Source organism: Sapajus apella, unplaced genomic scaffold, assembly GCF_009761245.1.
Source record: "Sapajus apella isolate SASKATOON/1434 unplaced genomic scaffold, GSC_monkey_1.0 scaffold2, whole genome shotgun sequence".
NCBI lineage: Eukaryota > Metazoa > Chordata > Mammalia > Primates > Cebidae > Sapajus > Sapajus apella.
The window spans coordinates 20,621,257-20,645,708 of NW_022436942.1; the positions used below are offsets into that span (position 1 = coordinate 20,621,257).

The following is a 24,452-nucleotide window of genomic DNA, read 5'->3' on the forward strand; positions in this document are numbered from 1 at the left end:
AAAGTGCTGGGATTACAGACGTGGGCCACTGTGCAGGCTGGAGTGTACTGGCACTATCTTGGCTCACTGCAGCCTCTACATCCCAGGCTTAAGGGATCCTCCCACCTCAGCCTTCCCAGTAGCTGGGACTACAGTCATATGCCACCACACCTGGCTAATTTTATTTTTTGAGATGGAGTCCTGCTCAGTCTCCCAGTCTGGAGTGCAGTGGCACAATCTCGGCTCACTTCAACCTCCACCTCCTGGGCTCAAGCCATTCTCCTGCGTCAGCCTTATGAGTAGCTGGGATTACAGGTGCCCGACCCCATGCCCTGCTAATTTTTTTTTTTTTTTTTTTTTGAGACGGAGTTTCGCTCTTGTTACCGAGGCTGGAATGCAATGGCGCGATCTCAGCTCACTGCAACCTCCACCTCCTGGGTTCAGGCAATTCTCCTGCCTCAGCCTCCTGAGTAGCTGGGATTACAGGCACACACCACCATGCCCAGCTGATTTTTCGTATTTTTAGTAGAGATGGGGTTTCACCATGTTGACCAGGATGGTCTCGATCTCTTGACCTCATGATCCACCCCCCTTGGCCTCCCAAAGTGATTTTTTTTTTTTTTTTTTAAATAAAGACAGAGTTTCACCATATTGGTCAGGCTGGTCTTAAACTCCTGACCTCAGGTGATCCGCCCAACTCAGCCTCCCAAAGTGCTGGGATTACAGGCATAAGCCACCGTTCCCGGCTGCCTGGCTACTATAATATATATATATATTTAGTAGAGATGGGGTTCCACTATGTTGGCCAGGCTGGTCTTGAACTCCTGACCTCAGGTGATCTGCCCTCTTTGGCCTCCCAAGTGCTGGGATTACAGGCGTGAGCCACTGCGCCTGGACAATTTTTAAAATTTTTCTGTAGTGACGAGGTTTCACCATGTTGCTTAGACTGGTCTCGAACTTCTGTGTTTAAGGGATCTTCCCACAGCACTGGATTACAGGTGTGAGCCACCGCACCTGGCAGTGGTTTGCTTTTTAAAACAATCAGTTTTGGCCAGGTATGGTGGCTCATGCCGGTAATCCCAGCACTTTGGGAGGCCAAGGCAGATGGATTACTTGAGGTCAGGAGTTCAAAACCAGCCTGGCTAACACGGTGAAACCCTGTCTCTACTAAAAAAAGTAAAAATACAAAAATCAGCCTGGCATGGTGGTGCATGCCTATAGTTCCAGCTACTTGGAGGCTAAGGCAGGGGAATCACGTGAACCTGGGAGGCAGAGGTTGCAGTAAGCCAAGATTGTGTCACTGCACTCCAGCCTGGGTGACACAGTGAGACTCTTGTCTCAAAAAATAAAATAAAATAATAAAATAATCAGTCTTGGGCCGGACGTGGTGGCTCATGCCTGTAATCCCAGCACTTGGGGAGGCCGAGGCGGGTGGATCACGAGGTCAAGAGATTGAGACCACCCTGGTCAACATGGTGAAACCCCATCTCTACTAAAAATACAAAAACTTAGCTGGGCATGGTGGCGTGTGCCTGTAATCCCAGCTACTCAGGAGGCTGAGGCAGGAGAATTGCTTGAACCCGGGAGGCAGAGGTTGCGTTGAGCCGAGATCGCGCCACTGCACTTCAGCCTGGGTAACAAGAGCGAAACTCCGTCTCAAAAAAAAAAAAAAAAAAGAATACAGTCGAGAAGGCCAGGAGGGAGGCCCCGATATGATCTAGGTGAGAGGTGATGGTGGCTTGGACTGGTACCACAGCACTGAAAAAGAACTTCCATTTGTCCTCCAGTCACCTAGTTCTTTTCCCTGGAGGCAACAACTGTTAACAGTTTCTTGAGAATCATTCTGGAAATATTCCATGCATGAACATAGCAAATGCATTTGTCGTTGTTTTTTAAGAGGAGAATGTAGAAAGATTACTGGAAAATTAGCTGGGCATGGTGGCACATGCCTGTAATCCCAGCTACTCGGGAGGCTGAGGCATGAGAATTGCTTGAACCTAGGAGGCAGAGGGTGCAGTGAGCCGAGATGGTGCCATTGCATTCCAGCCTGGCAACAGAGCGAGACTCCATCTCAAAAAACAAAACAAAACAAAAACCCTAAAAAAAAAACCACAAAAAAAAACAAAACCCAAGAAACAAAAATAAAAAAGAACGATTACTAGAAATTGTTTATAGAGTCACAGAGAGTGTGTTGTATTTATACAGAAATGATTATCTTTCCTACATAAAACTGTCCCTGGAGTAGAGGAGCAATTTACTACTCCAGCCCTAATCCTGTGCTGATTAGCAAGCCTTAGTTTTATAGTTTGGTCTCCTGAGTTAACTTCCTGGGCAGGAGGAACTATCCCAAGAAAGGGACTGATGTTAGCTTTTTTTTTTGAGACAGAGTCTTGCTCTGTCGCCCAGGCTGGAATGCAGTGGGACAATCTTGGCTTACTGTAACCTCCGCCTCCTGGCCTCAGGTAATCCTCCCACCTCAGTCTCCCACAACACTGGGATTACAGGGGTAGCCACCGCAACTGGCAGCGGTTTCTTAAAAAGTTAGGTGTATTCCCTAGCAAGCAGACTCAGAGAAAAAACAAAAAGTTAAGTATATGCCTACTATATGACTCACCCTGCCAGTAATTCCACTCCTAGATACAGTCATGCACCATATGATGACATTTTGGTTGACAATGGCCATATTAATGATGGTGGTCTCATGAGATTATGATGGAGCTGAAAAATTCCTATGGCTTAGAGCGGGAGCCATCATAACATCATAGCACAATGCATTACTCACATGTTTGTCATGATACTGGTGTAAACAAACCTACCGCACTGCTGATTGTATAAAAGTATATCATATTCAGTTATGTACATACTACTTGATAAATGACTGTTACTGATTTATGTATTTACTCTATTTCTTATTGTTATTTTACAGTGTACTCTTTCTTTCCCTTTTTTTTTTTTTTTTTTTTTGAGACAGAGTTTTGCTCTTGTTACCCAGGCTGGAGTGCAGTGGCACGGTCTCGGCTCACCGCAACCTCTGCCACCCGGGTTCAGGCAATTCTCTTGCCTCAGCCTCCCAAGTAGCTGGGACTACAGGCATGCGCCGCCACGCCCAGCTAATTTTTGTATTTTCAGTAGAGACGGGGTTTCATCATGTTGGCCAGGCTGGTCTTGAACTCCTGGCCTCAAGTAATTAGTCCACCTTGGCCTCCCAAAGTGCTGGGGTTACAGGCGTGAGTCATAGCGCCTGGCCTGTATCTCTTCTGTGTTTAGATATGGTTAGATACATAAATACCATTGAGTTACCATTGCCTGCAGGGTTGAGTACAGTAGCATGCTGCACAGGTTTGGAGCCTGGGAGTAAGAGGCTGTACCATATGGCTTTGGTGTGTAGTAGGCTATACTGTCTAGGTTTGTGTAAGTACCTCTAAGATGTTTGTATGACTAAATTGCCTAAGGATGAATTTCTCACAACATATCCCTGTGCCTGAGGACACATGACTCTATTTACACAAGAGAAAATAAAGCATATGTCCACACAGACTTTGTACACAAATGTTCGTAGCAATGCTATGTTTTTTTTTTTTTTTTTGGAGATGGAGTCTCACTCTGTCGCCCAGATGGGACGGCAGTGGCATGATCTCGGCTCACTGCAACCTCCACCTCCTGGGTTCTAGCGATTCTCCTGCCTCAGACTCCCGAGTAGCTGGGATTACAGGTGCCTGTCACCATGCCTGGGTAATTTACATATATTTAGTATACATACATATACGCTGTGGGATTCCATTTATGTACAATTCTACAATTCTAGAAATGCAAACTAATCTATAGTTGCAGAAAGCAGGTCAGTGGTTGCTTGGGGACAGGGCTGGGAGTGGTAGGATGGTGAGATTACAAAGATGCAAGAGGCAAATTCTGGGGTGACCTGTTATGTTCATTCTCTTGAGTATGGTGTTGGTTTCATGGGTATACACATTTGTCAAAACTTTTCAGCTAGGCAAGGTGGCTCATGCCTGTAATCCCTGCACTTTGGGAGGCCAAAGCAGGCGGATCACAAGGTCAGAAGTTTGAGACCAGCCTGAACAACATGGTGAAACCCGTGTCTACTAAAAATACAAAAATTAGCCAGGCATGGTGGCACATGCCTGTAAACTCAGCTACTCAGGATGCTGAGGCAGGAGAATCGCTTGAACTCAGGAAGTGGAGGTTGCAAGTGAGCTGAGATCGTACTATTGCACTCTAGCCTGGGTGACAGAGCAAGACTCTGTCTCTAAAAAACAAAACAAAACAAAAACAAAAAATTTTCAAATTGTACACTTTAAACACCTACAATGTATTGTACTTCAATTACTCTCAATAAATCTGTAACAAAAAATTTGATTTTTTAAGACTTATAAAGCAGCCAGGTACAGTGGCTCACATCTGTAATCCCAGCACTTTGGGAGGCCAAGGCGGGTGGATCACAAGGTCAGGAGATCGAGACCATCCTGGCTAACATGGTGAAACCCCATCTCTACTAAGAATACAAAAAATTAGCCAGGCGTGGCGACACATATCTGTAATCCCAGCTACTTGGAAGGCTGAGGCAGGAGAATTGCTTGAATCTGGGAGGTGAAGGTTACAGTGAGCCAAGATCATGCCACTGCATTCCAGCCTGGGCGACAGAGCAAGACTCTATCTCAAAAAAAAAAAAAGACTTACAAAGCATAAAACTGGGCCAATAATAGTAACCGCTGCCATTTGTAATGTTGCATTATCTGGCAGTTTCTTTGCAAAGTCCTTTGCATAGGTTATTTCATTTAGTTCTCAAAACGGTCTTGTGAAGTGTTTTTAAATGAAATTTTGGAGGTTTAGATAGAGTAACTTACCCAAGGCTACACACAAAGCTACCAAAGAGCGAAGGAAGGATTCAAACTCAGGTCTGTCAGGCTCCGAAGCTGGGCTCTTAACTGCTGCACGATACTACCCTCTATGGTCTTCCTGAGGTACTAACATCAGTGAGGTCTGGCTTCTTACCCATGGGATCATCTTTAACTGTAAACTAAGGAACTCACCTTTCTTTGGAGATGGAATTTTGCACTTTTGCCAGGCTGGAGTGCAGTGGCGCAATCTTGGCTCGCTGAAACCTCTGCCCTGGGTTCAAGCGATTCTCCTGCCTCAGCCTTCCAAGTAGCTGGGATTACAGGCGCATGCCACCACAGCCGGCCAATTTTGTATTTTTTAGTAGAGAAAGGGTTTCCCTGTGTTGGTCAGGATGGTCTCAAACTCCTGACCTCAGGTGATTACCTGCCTTAGCCTCCCAACGTGCTGAATTACAGGCGTGAGCCACGGCCAGGAAGCCACCCACCTAACTTTCATCCAGAGTGCCTGGATCAGGGTGAGTAGTAACATTACACTAGAAAAATGGATGTGTCCTAAGAACTTCTTTTTTGGGGGTCCCGAGATGTGGAAGTGAGACTATTCTTCCTCCCCACCCCAATCTATCTCTTCCTCTCCGACTGCTCCCCACACCCCTCCCAATGTTTCCGGGCCTATCTCACCTTGCTCCCTTCCCACACATTCTCATATTTCAAAAATGATGAATGTGGCCAGGTGCGGTGGCTCAAGCCTGTAATCCCAGCACTTTGGGAGGCCGAGGCGGGTGGATCACGAGGTCAAGAGATTGAGACCATCCTGGTCAACATGGTGAAACCCCGTCTCTACTAAAAATACAAAAAATTAGCTGGGTATGGTGGTGCGTGCCTGTAATCCCAGCTACTCAGGAGGCTGAGGCAGGAGAATTGCCTGAACCCAGGAGGCGGAGGTTGCGGTGAGCCGAGATCGCGCCATTGCACTCCAGCCTGGGTAACATGAGTGAAACTCCGTCTCAAAAAAAAAAAAAAAAAAAAAAAGATGAATGCAACACCGATCTGAGACAAGAGAGCAGAGAGAAAAGGGTAGGAAAATAGCCTTGGGAGGCAGCTGTGAAGTCAGGGTCCTTGAATCTGTAAGTAGTGTGACTTGGGACTCCAGGTCACACTGCACACTTAGCTTGTGAGCATGATGTTCACCAGGGCTCAGTTGCACCTGTTTGTGCAGTCACCAGAAGCCCAGGACTGCAGCTGAATCCACATCTCTGATTCGAATTCCCATGCAGCCCTTTCTGACCCCATTTGCACTCTTACCCATCTCCTGAAACCTTTTCACAGCTTTCTGGAACCCAGGATTCACCATCAATAAAATCCTCAGGTCAACATTCCCTTCACATTTGCTCTGCAGTATAGTCTGCCAGCCAGCTGCATCACAATCACTTGGGAAACTATTAAAATGCAGATTCTTGGCCAGGCGCGCTGGCTCACGCCTGTAATCCCAACACTTTTGGAGGCTGAGGCAGACAGATCCCTTGAGATCAGGAGTTCGAGACCCACCTGGCCAACATGATGAAACCTCGTCTCTACTAAATATACAAAAATTAGCTGGGCACGGTGGCAAGTGCCCGTAATCCCAGCTACTTGGGCGGCTGAGGCAGAATTGCTTGAACCTGTGAGGCGGAAGCTGCAGTGAGCCGAGATCACGCCACTGCATTCCAGCCTGGGCAACACAGCAAAACTCAGGCTCAAAAAAAAAAGTTTGGGAGCAGCTAGGTTCTTGAAAGAATCCCTGGAGACAGAATCAAACAGCGTACTCTATACTTAGAACGAAGTGTATGTTGTGAGTTTGTAAACTCATAGAACAGGTTTAGGACCCACGTGACAGGCTGTGCTTCTAGATACTTCAAGAGAAATCTTAATCAGTTCTGTTAAGTACAACCACAGCCATGATTTAGTATTTGAATCTGGTCATACAGAACGAGCTGGAATTTAGGGCCAGATTCAGCATCCATTTTTGCCTTGGACCTCTAATTTTCTTCTGTCACTTCCTGTTTACCCGTGGTGTGATCAGGTTATTACAGTGTAGTAAGTGAAAAGGAAGGGCACTGGTAACTTGAGTCTCCCTAAAGGACTTATATTGCCAAATTTAGTGTTCTTATAAACTCAGGATTTGCCACAGCTATTCCAGTGCATGCAATGGTGTACTGATAGTCAAGTCAGGTCAGTGGTTCCTGTCTGGAACTTTTGTGGGGGAGTGCATTCCAATTAACAGGACAATCTCCACACTTAAATGCTGTACCCTTCTTAGGCAGGGTGTGGTGGCTTACGCCACCAGCACTTTTGAGAGGTCAACGTAGGTAGATCACTTGAGGTCAGGAGTTCTAGAGCAGCCTGGCAATCATGGTGAAACCCCATCTCTATCAAAAAAATAAATTAGCTGGCACATGCCTGTAATCCCAGCAATTTGGGAGGTTGAGGCATAACTACTTAAAAGGGGACAGGGGTGCAGGTGGCTCCAAAGTGTCTAAAATCTCCAAGCTATATAGGTTTTACCTTTTACTGGCAGTTAAGAATGATTTACTCCCAAACAGATATTTTTCTCTGAATTCTAGGACAAAACTGTTGTCACCCATAAGGTAAGGTAGAGCCTCTATACTTTCTGCGATGTCTCAGGTTTCTAAAACTGCCTTTAGAGTCTTTTTCCAAGGTAGGAAAATAAGGATCTGAACATGTATCCTTTTAGGCTCTGAAGCTATTCAAGACATCCACCTACTATTCAAGTCCCCCCTCCAGAGGTATAAACACCTCAATTTTCAGTCACTTCACAATATGCTCCTCTCTCAACTGTTTTTCCCTTATTCTCCTACTCTTCACCCAATTTTAGGCTGTCAACTTAAAATTGACACAGTTGAATGAATGCAACAGTCACAGATGCCTAAACTTTTTATTTCACACAGCTATGCAAGTTGTGAGGCCAAGGACATGACTGCAAACAAGATTTAATTTAAATGAATAGCCAGGCATGATGGCCCACACCTGTAATCCCAAGCACTTCGGGAGGCCTAAGGGGTGAATTATCTGAGGTCAGGAGTTCCAGACCAGCCTGGCCAATATAGTAAAACCCCACCTCTACTAAAAATACAAAAAATTAGCTGGGTGTGGTGGCACACGTCTCTAATACTAGCTACTTGGAAAGCCGAGGCAGGAGAATCGCTTGAACCCAGGAGATAGAGGTTGCAATGAGCTGAGATAGCACCATTGCATTCCAGCCTGGACAACAGAGCAAGATTCCACCCCACCCTTCCCCCTCAACAAAAAAGAATTTGATTACATAAATAAGCTTTCTTCCCCATGAAAATACTACTTGTTATTTCACACTTGGTCTAACACACACAAAATCCCCACCCTATCTGGCGCAGATACACTTTATAGGCAATATCAAGTACAATTTCCATTTTATTTTTCTCCAGGGAATAGTTGTCTTCAATCTTTTACTCAGCTCCTTACATGGGTTTTGGTGGGGGTCGTGGGGCAGCACCCTGAAAGACAAAGGAGTAAGAGTAAATTTGTTCTGTGCTGCAGCTAAGAAAAAAACAAAAACAAAAGAGTAAATTAAAAACCACAGATCCAAGACTTCCCTTTCCCTCAAATAACTTGACTACCATCCTCTCAATCTATTCAGGCTACAAATGCATTGGAAGCTGGTAGAGGTGGAGGAAGAGCACTACTCTGCTTACTGAAAACCAATTCTGATTCTAACACTGCTTTGCAGTGTCTCTAATAATCATATTCAGGCATGGGGCTCACCTGCCTTACACCTTAATCTGAGGCAAAGGTCTTAATTTAAACCATCACTCCCCTGGTTTCGTCTCCTTTTAAAATACTCACCGCAGGTCTAAATCGGGGTGGCGGTGTTCGGTCCTTGCGGGCTTCACGAGATCGATTCCTGACTACTTTGCTGTGAATTGCACAACTCACACAGTAATGTAGCTTCACATAGAGCTTGGGAAGTACATAGGCTAAGGAATAGAAAATAAAGTTATACTGGTATCATATACCTACCTTGCTTTTTTGTTACATGAACGAATAGTATCCAACATATTTACATCAAGTAAAGCTAAACTTACTTAAATGTCTGTCAGGCACACAAAAGTACCCCCAAAGTAACTGATGTACAACCCTCAGTTTTACAAATGAGTAACAGCCCATGTGAGTTCATCTTGACACTACAAGAACCAGACTAACACTCTGGATGCAACAAATCGAGAATCCAGTTCCTTCAACAGCTACACCAGCTCTAATGCTACAAATAATCAACAGCAAAACAATGTCAAATGTACCACATTCCTAGTGTTTTTTGGAGTCTCACACCCGCGACAAGCAAACTTTTACCTCACAGTAAAAGCTGCGTGCTCTATCACAAAAAGTCACCCTCTGCCCAGAGAAGAATCAAAACAACAAACAAGGAAATATACTACACTGTTCTCTTCTACCAGCAACCACCTTAAATACGTGGAAATTGCCTGAGAGACTCCAACGAACTGAGCCTGTAGAAAGTCGAGGTTCGGGAAAGGCTTTTAGGTACTGAGATGCTCACGCAGTTCGCGCCGGTGGCTCACTCACCATCAAAGACGCTCGCTTCAGAAATATCCCTGACTGCTGCGGCCTCCACTATGTTTCGAATGACGAATTTCTTAATGGCCTTGTCCTTGGGCACGCATCGGGCACAGTTCGTGCAGCGAATAGGCTGAACATGGCCGCGGCCCTTTTTGGCACGACCGTTGTTCCTTCTTTTCTTTGTCTGCATCAGGATGGAAAATCTGTTAGGAAGGCCGCGCAACTTACCCAGCCTCAGACCCTTTATGGCCACAAGCCGCACTGGCAGCCTCCAAGAAGGCGCTGCTCGGATCTCCTCTTCCTCCGCAAATCCAGTCAAGCCCCGGAGCAAACGTACACTCTACCCACTCCTCAGTGCCCCAGGATCTCAAATCTCCACAATCCTAGAGTCTGCACCCGACCCCCACGCTAACCACGCGTTAGGACTCACCATTTTGGAAGCTCGCAGCAGAGAAAGAAGGCGACAAGCGGCAGGGCCCTCTTATATAGTAAGAGATCCCTACGCGCCCACCGGGAGAATCTTTAGGTGACGGGCGTCAAGAACGGCCACTCACTTTACTCAAATATTCCTTTACGTTTAGCATTTCTACTGAAATACAGGGTTGGAAGGCGTTCCTATCGTTTATTTATCCGTGGAACAACGTGCCCATGGGACTATTTAGCCGGCTGGCGGAAGAAAATCGGGGTTATGCGTCTCCCAGCAAGCCTAGCGCCGCGTCGACCCGGACGCAATTCTGGGCGGTGTAGTTTTTCCGGTTTACGCGGCAGTAGGCATGGAAGTTGCCTCGCGCTGGACTGCAAGGCGCACTCTCTATTAGAGGCCAGAGAAGGAGAGATGCCTGGTGGGAGTTGTAGTGCGAAGCCAAGAGGCCTCCTGGCCCCAAGTCCTTAGACCGAAGGCGACGCTGCGCCACCGGGGGACGCCCTCGGCTCATTTCTCTGACAGTCTTGCTACTAGCTAGGTGTAGGATTACGAAGAGGAAGACCTGAAAGAAACATTTTGTGAATCCCTCCTTCCAATAAAGAGAAAACCCCACAACGAAGTGCATTGAGGCTGGGGCTATGTCTCATTCGTCTTTTTATCTGTGGACACAGGCCGGGCGCGGTGGCTCAAGCCTGTAATCCCAGCACTTTGGGAGGCCGAGGCGGGTAGATCACGAGGTCAAGAGATCGAGACCATCCTGGTCAACATGGTGAAACCCCTTCTCTACTAAAAATACAAAACATTAGCTGGGCATGGTGGCGTGTGCCTGTAATCCCAGCTACTCAGGAGGCTGAGGCAGGAGAATTGCCTGAACCCAGGAGGCGGAGGTTGCGGTGAGCCGAGATCGCGCCATTGCACTCCAGCCTGGGTAACAAGAGTGAGACTCCGTCTCAAAAAATAAAAATAAAATAAATAAATAAATAAATAAATAAAATAAAATAAATATCTGTGGACACGTGAGCACAATGCCTGGCACTGTGGTAAGAGCCTTTATAAATATTAACCCATTTAACTTTCAGCAAGCCTATAGGTAGGTGCTATGTCCCTCCCCCCCCCCCACCCCCCCCCCCCTACTCCCCGCCCCCTGCCACCTGCCGGCAGAGTCTTGCTCTGTCACCCAGGCTGGAGTGCAGTGGCACGATCTTGGCTCGGCGCACTGCAGCCTCTGCCTCCCGGCTTCAGCCTCCCGAGTAGCTGGGATTTCAGGCACCTGCCACCACAGCCGGCTAAATTTGTAATAGAGATGGGGTTTCACCATGTTGGCCAGGGTAGTCTCGAACTCCTGACCTCGTGATCTGCCCGCCTTGGCCTCTCAAAGTGCTGGGGTTGCAGGCGTGAGCCACCGCGCCCTGCCGGTAGGTACTATTATTATCCTCACTTTAAAGATCGAAGAATTTAGCCAGGCGTAGTGGTGGGCTTCCGTAATCCCAGCTGCTCAGGAGGCTGAGACAGGAGAATCACTTGAACCCGGGAGGCGGAGGTCAGCCTGAGCAACAAGAGCAAAACTGCGTAAAAAACAAAAACAAACAACCCAGAAACAAAACAAAACAAAAACCCAGAAACAAAAACAAAATTAAAAAAATAAAGATTGAAGAACTGAGGTGAAATAGTTATTCTGGCACCACTGTACTATGCTGTATGTCACCTAACAAACGGATGGAGGAAAAGCCTGGACTAATGACTTAAACGTTTTTCACCCAGATCCATAGCACGAATACATTTTACACTGGTACCCAGTACACACACAAGCACAATTACATGCACATACAAAACTGAAACACAAGCTTCATGAAACAATGTCATAAGGTACACTGGTATGTTCTTTTCTCTATTTTATTTGTGTTTTTTTCTGTTCTGTATTTTATTTTATTTTTATTTATTTTTATTTTTTGAGACGGAGTTTCGCTCTTGTTACCCAGGCTGGAGTGCAATGGCGCGATCTCGGCTCACCGCAACCTCCGCCTCCTGGGTTCAGGCAATTCTCCTGCCTCAGCCTCCTGAGTAGCTGGGATTACAGGCGCGTGCCACCATGCCCAGCTAATTTTTTGTATTTTTAGTAGAGACGGGGTTTCACCATGTTGACCAGGATGGTCTTGATCTCTTGACCTCGTGATCCACCCGCCTCGGCCTCCCAAAGTGCTGGGATTACATGTATTTTATTTTAATAAATGGTGATCATAAACTATGAAAGTTATTTCATCACTCATTAGTGATTCTGATCCCTAATTGAAAGATTCTTATGTATAAGTTTCATTTACCTCTGAAAAGCCATCAGAAAGACTTAAGCCTTAGGCCAGGTGCTGTGGCTCACACCTGTAATCCAGTGCTTTGGGAGGCTTTGGGAGTGTGTGTGTGTGGCGGGCGTGCGGATCAGCTGAGGTCGAGAGTTTGAGACCAGCCTGGTCAACATGGTGAAAAACCCATCTCTACTAAAAATACAAAAATTAGTCGGGACTGGTAGTGCACACCTGTAATCCCACCTACTTGGGAGACTGAGGTAGGAGTATCGCTTGCACCCAGTAGGCAGAGGTTGCAGTGAGCCAAGATTGGGCTACTGTGCTATAGCCTGGATGACAAAGTGAGACTCTGTCTCAAAAAAAAAAAAAAAGAAGCTTAACCCTTGAGCAAAAGAAATTTAAGCCTCGAGCAGGAATGACTGTCAACCACCCATTGTCTTCAAAGTTGAAGACACTAGGGTGGCAAGAGGGCCTCTTAGCATTCACACCCAAGACAGTATAGATGGAAACCATTGTTCATTCATGACGCACTCTAGAGTCGGAGCACACAAGATTCACCTTTCCTCCCAACCCATCATGGTTTCTTTTAACCTTTAACCCACTTTTTGGAGGTAAAATCTGTTTTCTTACTTTTTTCTTCTTCGTTTTTTTTTTGAGACAGAGTGTCTTGCCTAGGCTGCAGTGTAGTGGTGCAGTCTTGGCTCACTGCAACCTTCACCTCCTGGGTTCAAGCAATTCTTGTGCCTCAGCCTCCTGAGTGGCTGGGATTACAGGCATGAGCCACCACGCCCGGCTAATTTTTGTATTATTATCATTTTTTGAGACAGAGTCTCGCTCTGTCACCAGGTGCCAGGCTGGAGTGCAGTGGCACGATCTTGGCTCACTGCAACCTCTGCCTCCTGGGTTCAAGCAATTCTCCTGCCTCAGCCTCTCGAGTAGCTGGGACTACAGGTGCGTGCCACCACACCCAGCTAATTTTTGTATTTTTTAGTAGAGACTGGGCTTCACCATGTTGGCCAGGATGGTCTCAATCTCTTGACCTTGTGATCTGCCTGCCTTGGTCTCCCAAAGTGCTGTGATTACAGGTGTTAGCCACTGTGCCTGACCTAATTTTTGTATTTTTAGTAGAGATGGGGTTTCGCCATGTTGCCCAGGCTGGTCTCTAACTCCTGAGCTCAGGATATCTGCCCGCCTAGGCCTCCCAGAGTGCTAGCATTACAGGTGTGAACCACTGCACCTGGCCTTTTTTTTTTTTTTTTTCTTTTTCTTTTTTAAGATGGGTCTGGAGGCTGTAGTGGCACAATCACAATTCAGTGCAGGCTTAACCTCCTGGCCTCAAGTGATCCTCCCGTCTCAGCCTTCTGACTAGCTGGGACTACAGGTATGTACCACCATGCCTAGCTAATTTTAAAATTTCTTGTAGAGATGGTGTTGCCCTGTGTTGCTGAGGCTGTTCTTGAACTCCTAGGCTCAAGTGATCCTCCCAAGTCAGCCTCCCAAGTAGCTGGGATGACAAGTGTGCTCCACCAGTCCGGCTTCCCTGTCTGTTTTGACTTTGAATTTGTCAGTTTCAATAGGACATGGAAAATGATAGACTCTAGATAGGAGTGTCTGATTTTCACTTCACTGTAGTCTCGTGGAAAACAGAAGGCAGACATTAGTGTATGGAATAGCAATGCAGTAGATGGAAGAGAACAGAAAAAAGTTCAGAGTGAAGGAAACAGAAAGTAGTTAATATTCAAGACAGAAACAAATTGATGTTCCTACTTCTGATTTTTCTAGCTTAGACATTTCACTGGCTGCATTCCCTGGCATAAAGGGATAAACACATGTTTTGGAGTCACACACCCCTGGGTTCAAATTCTGGTTCTATCACTTACTGGCTGATGAGCCTTGGACAAGGTATTTATTCTCTCTTGGGCTTTTATTTTTTCACCAGTAAAAAATGTTTTGTGCATAGTAGGTACTCAACAAATGTTTGATTAATTTGTATTTTGGGCAGACAGGCAAGTCAGACTTTCTTTCCTATCCTGAAGGCACTCTTTCCTGGTAGGAAAATCTCCTCCATTTCCCATTCTAGGCTGAAAATTTTTGTTTTGGTTCACCTCCTAAACTGTTCAGTACCTGGTACAAGATGCTGCAAGGAGGACCCCTCCCTCTTTGTAGAAAAGCAAGACAAGGAAGTCTGCGAAAACAACCAGAGGTGTTAAATTACTCATGTTTATTTATAACAGACTTTCAGCCAGTACAGTACAAAACTTACAGTAGTATATCTCCGTTACACAAATATTTACTTACAATATATTACATATACAAAATGCTTTGCAATAAGTCTCAAAAGCTAGTTTAACTCCCCTTGAGAAAGGAGAAAAACTCTTTAAAAAAGGGGGGGAAGGGAAATCAGAAGAAGAGAGGAGGAGGTGAAGGGGTAAAGGTCAAAAGAGACACCAAACATAGGCTACAAAGGAAACCCTAGGAGAGAGAGAAGAGAGGTGGTATTGCACTTGCTTCTGTGTTTATTTTTTCTTTTTGTTCTTCATAATTTCTGATTAAAAATATATATATATATATATATATATATTATGTACACAAGGAAAGAAGCTGCCAGAAGTATTACAAAATCCTATCTGCAGCTTGGACACTGACACAAAAAAAAAGGTCTGGAAAAGTGTCTATTTAGAAAGTTTTTTGTTTGTGGTATTGATTTTGAATAGCAATATAAAAGGAAACACCTCTTTTCTCCATGTGGGTTTCAGTGTGTATTTTTTTTTTCTTTTTCTTTACTTTTTTTTTTTTATGCAAAAGGAGCTGGGAGAGAGCATGAGGATGTTTGAGGTTCCAGAGCTGGAAGGCTCTGAAAAGTAGGATTTTGTACCTAAGACCCTGGTTAAAGTGCAGTGATGGTCTGGAGAGAGACAGGATGCCCCCTCTCCCCTCCTTAGCACCTGGTCTTGCCCTTCCAGTCTCTGCTCTCATGGGCACAGAGTACAGCCTCAGAGCATAGTCCTTCATGTTCCGGGAGGTTACAGGTGCCACAGCTGACTGGGGAAGGGGATGGAGGAACCCTAAGGCTCTGATACCCCAGAAGGGACTTGTCCTTATGAAGTGTCACCAAATACACAGCAGACACAGAAGAGGTGGGACGGGTAGATCTAATAGGAAGGGGCTCAATAACCAGAATAGTTCAGGAAAAGCCCAGAAACTAATCTCAGCTCTGCTGACATTCTAAAAAGGAGCTAGCACCCCTGGGTGCTGTTGAGGATTCTTCCTTTCTCTAGAGACCACTCTCCTCTGAGCTAACCTCCCCATTCTCTGCCCTTGGCAGCATCTATTTATTGCTACATTGTCAAGGGGGAACAATCACCCCACAATGCTTCTCCCTGCCAATCTGGTTCTCTTGGGGAAACCTCATAGTCGGGGAGAAAAAGGAGGACAAAGAGGAGAAAGTTTTTTAGGGTCTCTCTTCCCATAAGAAGGTAAGGTAGTCTCCTTTCAGAGCCCTTAGGAGCCCCAATCCCAGGGTCTGTTCCTTAGCCCACCCTTTACCATCCCCCCTAAAATATCCCTGATAGGGAGTGAGAAAAGTAGGAGGCAAAAGAGCCAATAGGAAAGGACATGTGGAAAGAAAGATGAAAGGGGAAGGAAGGAAAGAGAAAAGGAGAGAGAGAAGGACCAAGAGTTACAACTTGTGAGGTGTTGTGTTTGGTTTTTACTTTTTTTTTTTTTCTTTAAACATAGAAAAACAGGCTTTGGTTTGAATCTCAAGGAAGCAGAGAGTGGGATGGCTGTGGCCTCGGGCAGAAAACTCTTATAGGAAGAGACCTCCATTTGCAGTGGGGTTGTATCTCCTTCTGCCCCTTCTCACTAATTCTAGGTTACTCAAATAGCCAGGGGTCTCTGCAGTAGCCAGGAGGAGTACCCCCTCTACCCTGTGTCTGGGAGCTGAGTGCAGAAGGGGACAGTAAAGGATGACCCCAGTTCAGTTGTACCCATCCCATTCTTGCTGGAACAAGGGTGGAATGGGGTGAAGGGCACATGCCCATGCTCATCCTGGGATAATTTTTGGTTATACTGAAAATTAGAAGAGAGAAAAGAGATACCCGTTTCTCCCTGCCACTGATCCTAAGAACAGGGCCCAGGAGCCCGGGAATGAGAGGGTGAATCCTGCTGGGAGGGAGCAGCAGAAGGCAGCATGACTGAGGGGCGGAGACAACCCCTTGTCATCAGGCAGCAACCCACTAGTTTCTCATAGGATGGGGACTGGAGGGGCCCCTGAGAGCCTAGGAAGGTCACTAGTGAAGAAGTTTGAGGGGTGAAGGAGAAAGAGAAGAATTTTGACCCACCCCTTTCCCATGTCCTGGTTCCTAATTAGGCACCTGTGGCTCCCAATGTGTCAGAGACAGAGGGTTGCAGACCTGGCCTTGGCCCCTGAGAATATAAAATTGGGGCACTCCAAGGAGAGAAAAGCCACCACTGAATAGACCCATAGGTTGAAGGGACTAGAGCAGTGTGGAGGGTTGTTCAAGGAGAGGGACCAGATCTATCACACCCTAGAGGGAGATCCTGAATGTAGGCTTTGAGAACTCCTATTACTAGAGGAACGTCAAGAGGACCCTCAGTCCCACAGTGCCTGGGGAGAATTTCTTCAGCCCCTCCTACTTCCAAATGAGGAAATAATTCTTCATTCATTCAAGAATAGTGCAAGCTGCCTAAAGTGAGAGGGCACAAGAGGTATGGAGTACCAGGTTGAAGAGTCCCAGAGAGGAGACATAATGCCACAGAGCTAAGGTAGGACCAGGGGGAGGTATCAGCATCAAAACTGAAGGATTAGGTAATGTAAAAGGTGAGGACTTAAAGCAAGAAGATTGAAATCTCTTAGTACTAAGAGGAGCTTCCTACCCCTGGGGCTGCTGGAAGATCTAAGAGAAAAATTGGCTTAAAGTGGAAAGGAGCTGTGGGCAGGAGGGTCAGGGAGTGGCAAGCAACTGATATAAGTAAAAAAAAAAAAAAAAAAAAAAAAAAAGGCAAAAAAATCAACTAATTAATAAATAACTCTGTATGCTGGGATAAGAGAAGAGAAAAAGGAAAAACATAAGCAAAAGACCTGTTTCATCACAATGCTTAAATCGGTCAGGATAGAGGAGGAGAATAGGTGAGGAGCGATCAGGGTCAGGTGTGAGGTCAGGTAGCCAGTAGTGGGGGCTACAAAGGAAAACTCCTTGGGAAATGGTGGGGACAGGGATAGATGCCTACAGGCAGGGTAGTGGAGTGGTGGACTGAGGGGAGAGGAAGAGGTTGCTAGCCCACTTTATGCTCCCCACGGACAATGTGGGAGGAGAATTCGTACCGGTCCTGGCTGTGATAACCACAGATGTTGCACTCAAAAGGGTCTCTGAAGCCATGGCAGCCCATGTGGATAGTGAACATGACGTGGTCCAGGAAGAGGATACGGCAGTGCTCACACTTGAAGGCCTTCACAGGCTCACCACTCTCTCCCACCACCCGAAGCACTTCCTTGGAGGGGCCTGGGGTGCCCCGCAGTAACCCCTCCTGTGGCTTGGGGTCCTCTTTGGCGTAGGCAGGACTGTGCCGGCCCACCACAATGGTGGGAGGTGGCTGGGGTGGGGGACCCTGAGGCAGGGATACCACCCCCGCAACGCGATCTTCGTGGTTGCTTTCTGTGTCTGTGGAGTCCTGGCAGCCATTGCTGGGGGATGCCCCAGGGTCGGTCAGGGGGCCTCGGGCCCGGTAGAGGAGGGAACCTCCATCAGCCAGGTCCTCAGGTCCCTCACCTGCTTCTCGGGATCCTGGAAGCTCCAGTCGACCAGGGAGGGGCTGCATCTGGGTGTAGACAGAGCTGATGACAGGTGTGAGTTCTGAGATGCAATTGGTGGGTGGAAGGCGGAGGGGACGCAGATGCTCTGCGCCCACAAAGGCCAGGGAACCTCCAAAGCCAGGCTCTAGGCTGTGGTGTGCCACCAACTCCACATCCTTTTCATAGCCACCCGAGTTCACATCATAGGGGAGGTCTGAGAGGCTGAAGCGCATCTGCTTTTCGCCTGTGGAGAAGAGGAACTCAGCAGGGCTGGGTTTGGAGAATTCCTACACTCTCAGAATTACTTCTTTGTTTTTTTACCTGTGGGGCTGGATGTAACATTATTTACTGCTTTACTTTCTCCAGGGTCTCTGTGGGACTGCTCCCTGACTCTAGGCTATAATCTTAGAGAAGGACTCAATCCCAGCCCACTGATGTTTAATACTTCGTTTTATTACTCTCCATAAAGCTCCGGGTCCTTAGAGAGCTAATGACTAGTGCTGGGGAGTGGGGGAACCACATACTCATTTCCTTTCTCCCACTCTCTAAGGGCCCACACAGACAGACTGAAGCTCTTGTTAATTCTCAAAAACAGAGACAGCCTGATCCCTCAACCTCTGTCCCTTACAACCACCACAAGAGTTTTCAGTGCCAACCCCTCTCCACTCTGAGTACCTCCTCCCTCTTTACTTCCCTCCTGTATTGAGGATAGATTTGAGTATCAGAGGCCACCAGACTGCTTTCTTTCCCTAAACCAAATCTCCAGATCACACAGCTCAGGCGTATTTGAGCTGTGGCTTTAAGCCAATATCTCTTTCCAACTGGATTCTTACCTACAAACTTCTGGGGTGTGGAACGCTTGCGTTTGGTGAGGCTGTTGGCCAGACGATCAATGAAAGTTGGCCGCTCAGAGGATGAGTGCAGCATGGAGTCTGGCACCATCTCCAGGTCACGTATCTCGTCACCTAGTGGGAAGGAGGTGGGGACAGGTAGTAGTAGTTGAGTAGGGGTAGCATTGGCCCAGCAACCTTTGCCTGGAGAAAACCAGCAGGTCAGTAGCCAAGGAAGGTCATACCAGATGCCTGGGAAACTGGGCTCTGTTTACTTTACCCTACCTAAAGCTCACCCCAGCAACATTTCAGATCATTTGGGGACAATCATATACATCAGGCCCTTGTTTTTTTTTGAATGAAGTCTTGCTCTGTTGCCCATGCTGGAGTGCAGTGGCGTGATCTCAGCTCACCACAACCTCTGCCTCCTGGGTTCAAGCAATTCTCCTGCCTCAGCCTCCTGAGTAGCGGGGACTATAGGTGCACGCCACCATGCCCGACTAATTTTTGTAGTTTTAGTAGAGACAGGGTTTCACTATGTTGGCCAGGCTGGTCTTGAACTCCTGACCTCGTGATCTGCCTGCCTTGGCCTCCCAAAGTGCTCGGATTACAGGTATGAGCTACTGCGCACGGCTTTGGCCTTTTGTTTTATACTTCTTGTGTTCTCTCTCTCCTATTAGACTAAGGATATAGACCCAAACTTCCTCTACCTCTGCATCTCCCTAAGGCACCCACCACAGACAAGGCTGTGCACCAACTGGGATACCTGGAATGGGGTGGTTGGCAGATTTATTGGGTAACCATCCCCTGTTCCACAGACTTCATCCCTCGGTGGGGGAGATGCTGGAGTCACCCTTGTCCAGCACTCCCTCTCACCATCCCCTTTCATTCCCCAGTAGTACATCAACAGCCCTACCTGGCTGGCCAGCCAAAGCTTGGGCTTCAGTGCTGAGACTCTGTAGGTAGTTATGGCACCGCTCCTTGTGCTCCTCCAGGGTACTCTGCTGTTTGTAGCTCCGGCCACAGTAGTTACACTTGTAGGGCTTGCCCACTGTGGGAGATGAGACTGTGGAGGAGAGAAGAAAGATGGCATCAGAGCTATTTCTTGTTGTGCCCTGGCTCTGCAGATTCAGCCAGGAGCAAGTATACACTGGCATGGGGAGGAAAGGATATTGCTAAATCGAGTTATTCTGCTTGCTGTTCATTCCCCAACTTGAGCTGCAACCACGGACAGATAACCATATTTGGTGATGAGGGAAAATGTACAGTTATGGGAGCAAGGGAATCCCAGGGCATGTGGCTTCAGACTGGTGGTGGGCTTGTTCAGGATGGCCAAATTGCTGCTCAAAGGAAGTGAGGACCCAGGGACCTTGTAGGGGATCATCCCTAGCAGGCAGGCAGGCAGGCCCCATTGCAGGATCTCAGAGTCTGGGGCCCAGACTGTGGTTTAACCTTTCCATTTGGCAGGCGGATGTAAGTGCTGTTTATCAGACAAGGGGACTTTTTGCTTACGAACTATCTGCTTTGGTTTGGGGGAAATTGGTGGGCTGGCATGACAGAAATGAGAGCCCTTAGATCTCCCCAATGTGGGGAGGGGGCAGTTTTCATTGACCTTTATTTGTATTTTGACCTCCAGCCCTACCCTGGTTTACTGATTATTTTGCCTTTCTGTCTCTCTACACTGAGATACCAGGAGAGACCTAGAAAGCCCATCACTGATAGAGTAATTCTGCAAAGAGAAAAAGAATAAAAGAACAGAGAAGAGTTAAAAAGAAGAGAACACCAAGTTTGTTTGTTTATGTGCTTATAATAAAGAACAGGTCATAAAGATCTTATTTCTACTGAAGAAAAAAATTGGAAAACAGAGTGGTACTTCATTTAAAGATAATTCTTTTTTTTTTTTTTTTTTGAGAAGGAGTCTCACTCTGTCACCCAGGCTGGAGTGCAGTGGCATGATCTTGGCTCAATGCAACCTCCACATCCTGGGTTCAAGCAGTTCTCCTGCCTCAGCCTCCTGAGTCGCTGGGATTACAGGTGCCCACCACCATGCCTGGCTAATTTTTGTATTTTTAGTAGAGATGGGGTTTCACCATCTTGGCCAGGCTGGTCTTGAACTCCTGTCCTCGTGATCCTCCCGCCTCAGCCTCCTAAAGTGCTGGGATTACAGCCGTGAGCCACCGTGCTCAGCAAACACTTATCATTTCTTTGTGTTTGGAACATTCAAAATCATCTCTTCTAGCTATTTTGAAACATGCAATAAATTATTGTTAACTATAGTCACTCTATGCTGTGTAACACTACTACTTATTCCTCCTTTCTAACTGTAAGCTTGTACCCATTTACCAACCTCTCCCTATCCACCTACTCCCAACCCTTCTCACCCTCTGGTAACCACTGTTCTACTCTCTACTTCTTTTTTTTTTTGCTCCGAGATGGGGTCTCACTCTGTCACTCAGGCTGGAGTGCAGTGACATGATCACAGGTCCCTGCAATCTCCACCTCCCAGATTCAAGTGATCCTCCCCGTCTCAGCCTCTCGAGTAGCTGGGACTACAGGTGTGTGCCACAATACCTGGCTAACTTTTTTTTTTTGTATAGAGACGAAGTCTCACTACATTGCCCTGGCTGGTCTCAAACTCCTGAGCTCAAGTGATCTACCAGCCTTGGCTTCCCAAAGTGCTGGGATTATAGGTGTGAGCCACCATGCCCAGCCTACTCCATACTTCTATGAGATCAACTTTTTTAGCTCCCACATGAGTGAGAACATATATCCACTCTCTTTTTTCTTATAATATGGGTTACAACAGAAAGCACCTCACAGAGATGGAATGCAACAGTAGATCTGTGTCTGCTTCTGGTTTTTTTTTTTTTTTTGAGACGGAGTCCCGCTTTGTTGCCCAGGCTGAAGTGCAGTGGTTAGGTCTCAGCTCACTGCAACCTCCACCTCCTGGGTTCAAGCGATTCTCCTGCCTCAGCCTCCCAAGTAGCTGGGATTACATGCACCCGCCACCACACCTGGCTAATTTTTTGTATTTTTAGTAGACATGGGCTTTCACCACGTTGGCCAGGCTGGTCTTGAATTCCTGACCTCATGATCCACCCACCTCAGCCTCCCAAAGTGCTGGGATTACACGCATGAGCCACCGAACCTGGCTCTGCTTCTGTTGTTAAGAATCCACAGAACAACATCCAAAATCGACCTCACTGTGTAGTTGGTAGGAAGTCTAGGGGCCAAGCTATCCTTTTTCCAAACCAGCAGGGGGAGCAGGCCCTTTTCTGAGGAAAAGGAGTACATATTTCTGGCACTGGACTTTGATGGGGTTCCAGCTAGGCTGCAAAATAGCTAAGTGACCCCAAGTCATTTATTCCCCCCAACAGCTTCATTTTCCTTGTCAACAAAATAGGGATAATCACATCTACCTTGGAACTCTTATGAGGATCACATGAAGAAACACAAGTGAAATGCTCTGTAGATATAAAGCATGAATCAGTGATGATCTTTTTCCCTGTTTCTCCACATACATAGAGATAAAGAGGTCCCAGTTACAAGGTGGGAGAACCTGGAACAAGGTAAGTGGATGGAGAAAGTAAAGGGTGGTGAAATTATTGCTCTGTCCCTTTAAATCCTGGCTCAGGAGAGTTTAAGAAAAGAGAAAAATAGCCAGGAAAGTTTCCAAGGACAGACCCTACTAATTCTTTCCCCGCTTCCTTTCTTCCTGCCTTTTCCCAATCTTGAGCTTCCTCCCTCCTGGCCTCTTCCCAAGTCCAAGCCAAAAGCCTAAAGCTTAGTAGAACACCTAAAAAGTGCTATCTGTCCAGCTGATTCAGACAGATACTGATTCAAATAGTCTTGACTGGGCTAGAAAACCTTGTTAAAGGCCGGGCGCGGTGGCTCAAGCCTGTAATCCCAGCACTTTGGGAGGCCGAGGCGGGTGGATCACGAGGTCAAGAGATCGAGACCATCCTGGTCAACACGGTGAAACCCCGTCTCTACTAAAAATACAAAAAATTAGCTGGGCATGGTGGTGCGTGCCTATAATCCCAGCTACTCAGGAGGCTGAGGCAGGAGAATTGCCTGAACCCAGGAGGCGGAGGTTGCGGTGAGCCGAGATTGCGCCATTGCACTCCAGTCTGGGTAACAAGAGCGAAACTCTGTCTCAAAAAAAAAAACCTTGTTAATCCAGTTTCCCAGCACTCTTCCAAACATTCATCTCTAGGCACCCTCTGTACTTTCTCTTGCATCTGGGAAGGTGACAACCTCTTGGGATACAGAACAGAAATAGGATACTCTTTTCCTATTTGGACCTCTTAGGCTCCCTTTTTTTCAGTTTGAGAAGCCATGGATATTTCCAGGAGCCATCAGGAAGTAAAGAAGAGGACAGACTGGTTGCCTAAGACCTCTGGTGGTGTAGAGGGAAGGTGGGTAAAGATGATGACAGGTGTGAGGCCTGGGGCAGACAGGAATGAGAGTAGGGATCTCCCACAGGCTTAGATGTTGGGGGTAATAGGGCATGGATTTCGGCATCAACAATCTAAAACAAGTTAGAAAAGGCCAGGCACAGTGGCTCATGCCTGTAATCCTAACACTTTGGGAGGCTGAGGTGGGCTAATCGCTTGAGATCAAGACTTCAAAACAAGCCTGGGCAGCATAGGGAGACCCTGTCTCTAAAAAAGAATACAAAAATTAGCTGGGTGTAGTGGCATGTGTGGTCCCAGCTACTCAGGAAGCTGAGGTGGGAAGATGGCTTGAGCTCAGGAGATCAAGGTTGCAGTGAGCCAAGACTGCGCCACTATACTCCAGCCTGGGCAACAGCGCAAGATCCCGTCTTGAAAAAGCAGACAAACAAAAGTCAGGGAAGGGTGACTATTAACAGCCAAGAATATTGCCCATATGGCCAGGCGAAGTGGCTCATGCTTGTAATTCCAGCAATTTGGGAGGCTGAGGTGGGTGGATTGCTTGAGGTCAGGAGTTCGAGACCAGCCTGGCCAACCTGGTGAAACCCCATCTCTTAAAAATAAATTAATTAATTAATTAAAAAAAAAGAATTTTGCCCATATTTCTTTTGTTCCAAGTCACAGACTATGGTAGATAAAAAATACCCCATCAAGGTGTCTCCCAAATTCCCAATGGGGCTTTGCTGCCCAGAGGATGGATGAGAGAGGCAGGGGGCCCTATCTGCTCTGTAAATGCTTTCCCCTCCTCAATGACAGACACTGTAACTCCCCAAATACAAGAGAAATCACTGAGCTCCACATTCTGGGTGTGCTGGAGCCTCACTCCCTCCTCCCACTGGACAGTCACTGACCTGAGTGTGTGCGGAGGTGGCCAGTGAGTGCATCACGCCGGCGGCAGGCATAGTTGCAGAAGGGACATTTAAAGGGCTTCTCCCCAGAGTGAAGCTTGATGTGGCGCAGCAGGTTCCCCTTCTGGGTGAAGGAGGCACCACACTGGTTGCAGTGGAAGGGCCTTTCACCTGCAAGTGAAAGAACAATCCCAGAGGATTGTATGTGAGGAACTTTGAAGGTTGAACCTATCCCCCTACCCTCTACCCTACCTTGCCCAAAGAGAGGTGCTCTGAACACATTGCTGATGGGCAGAAGTGCCATGCACACAAACCCTGCTTTATTAAGATCCCTTGGGAATAGT

The 24,452-nt window shown here is 47.0% G+C and overlaps 2 protein-coding genes across 18 annotated transcripts in view; both read right to left on the bottom strand.

Annotated features, from left to right (window-relative positions):
• Positions 1-8,261: 8,261 nt before the first annotated feature.
• On the bottom strand, positions 8,262-10,179 carry RPS26 (ribosomal protein S26). The gene is made up of 4 exons (XM_032291096.1): positions 9,871-10,179; positions 9,447-9,624; positions 8,712-8,842; positions 8,262-8,362 (listed from the first exon to the last, which is right to left on the bottom strand). The coding sequence occupies exons 1-4, from the start codon at positions 9,871-9,873 to the stop codon at positions 8,327-8,329; spliced, it is 348 nt and encodes a 115-aa protein (XP_032146987.1). The 5' UTR covers positions 9,874-10,179; the 3' UTR covers positions 8,262-8,326.
• A 4,184-nt stretch (positions 10,180-14,363) lies between these two features.
• IKZF4 (IKAROS family zinc finger 4) overlaps positions 14,364-24,452 on the bottom strand; it is a 31,530-nt gene continuing 21,441 nt past the window's right edge. For all 17 annotated transcript variants that reach the window (XM_032291129.1, XM_032291121.1, XM_032291118.1 and 14 more), the window contains 4 exons: positions 24,112-24,279; positions 19,723-19,872; positions 18,810-18,941; positions 14,364-18,220 (listed from right to left, as the gene is read on the bottom strand). In XM_032291129.1, coding sequence (XP_032147020.1) covers positions 17,460-18,220; positions 18,810-18,941; positions 19,723-19,872; positions 24,112-24,279 — 1,211 coding nt within the window. In that variant the 3' untranslated portion in view covers positions 14,364-17,459. The remainder of the gene's footprint in view (positions 18,221-18,809; positions 18,942-19,722; positions 19,873-24,111; positions 24,280-24,452) is intronic.

Excerpts from the sequence above, each read along its gene's own strand:
- RPS26 (XM_032291096.1), bottom strand. Across the intron at positions 8,843-9,446 it reads TGAAGCGAGCGTCTTTGATG|CCTATGTACTTCCCAAGCTC; the intron begins GTGAGTGAGCCA and ends TCTATTCCTTAG. Across the intron at positions 8,363-8,711 it reads CACCCCGATTTAGACCTGCG|GGTGCTGCCCCACGACCCCC; the intron begins GTGAGTATTTTA and ends TTTGTCTTTCAG.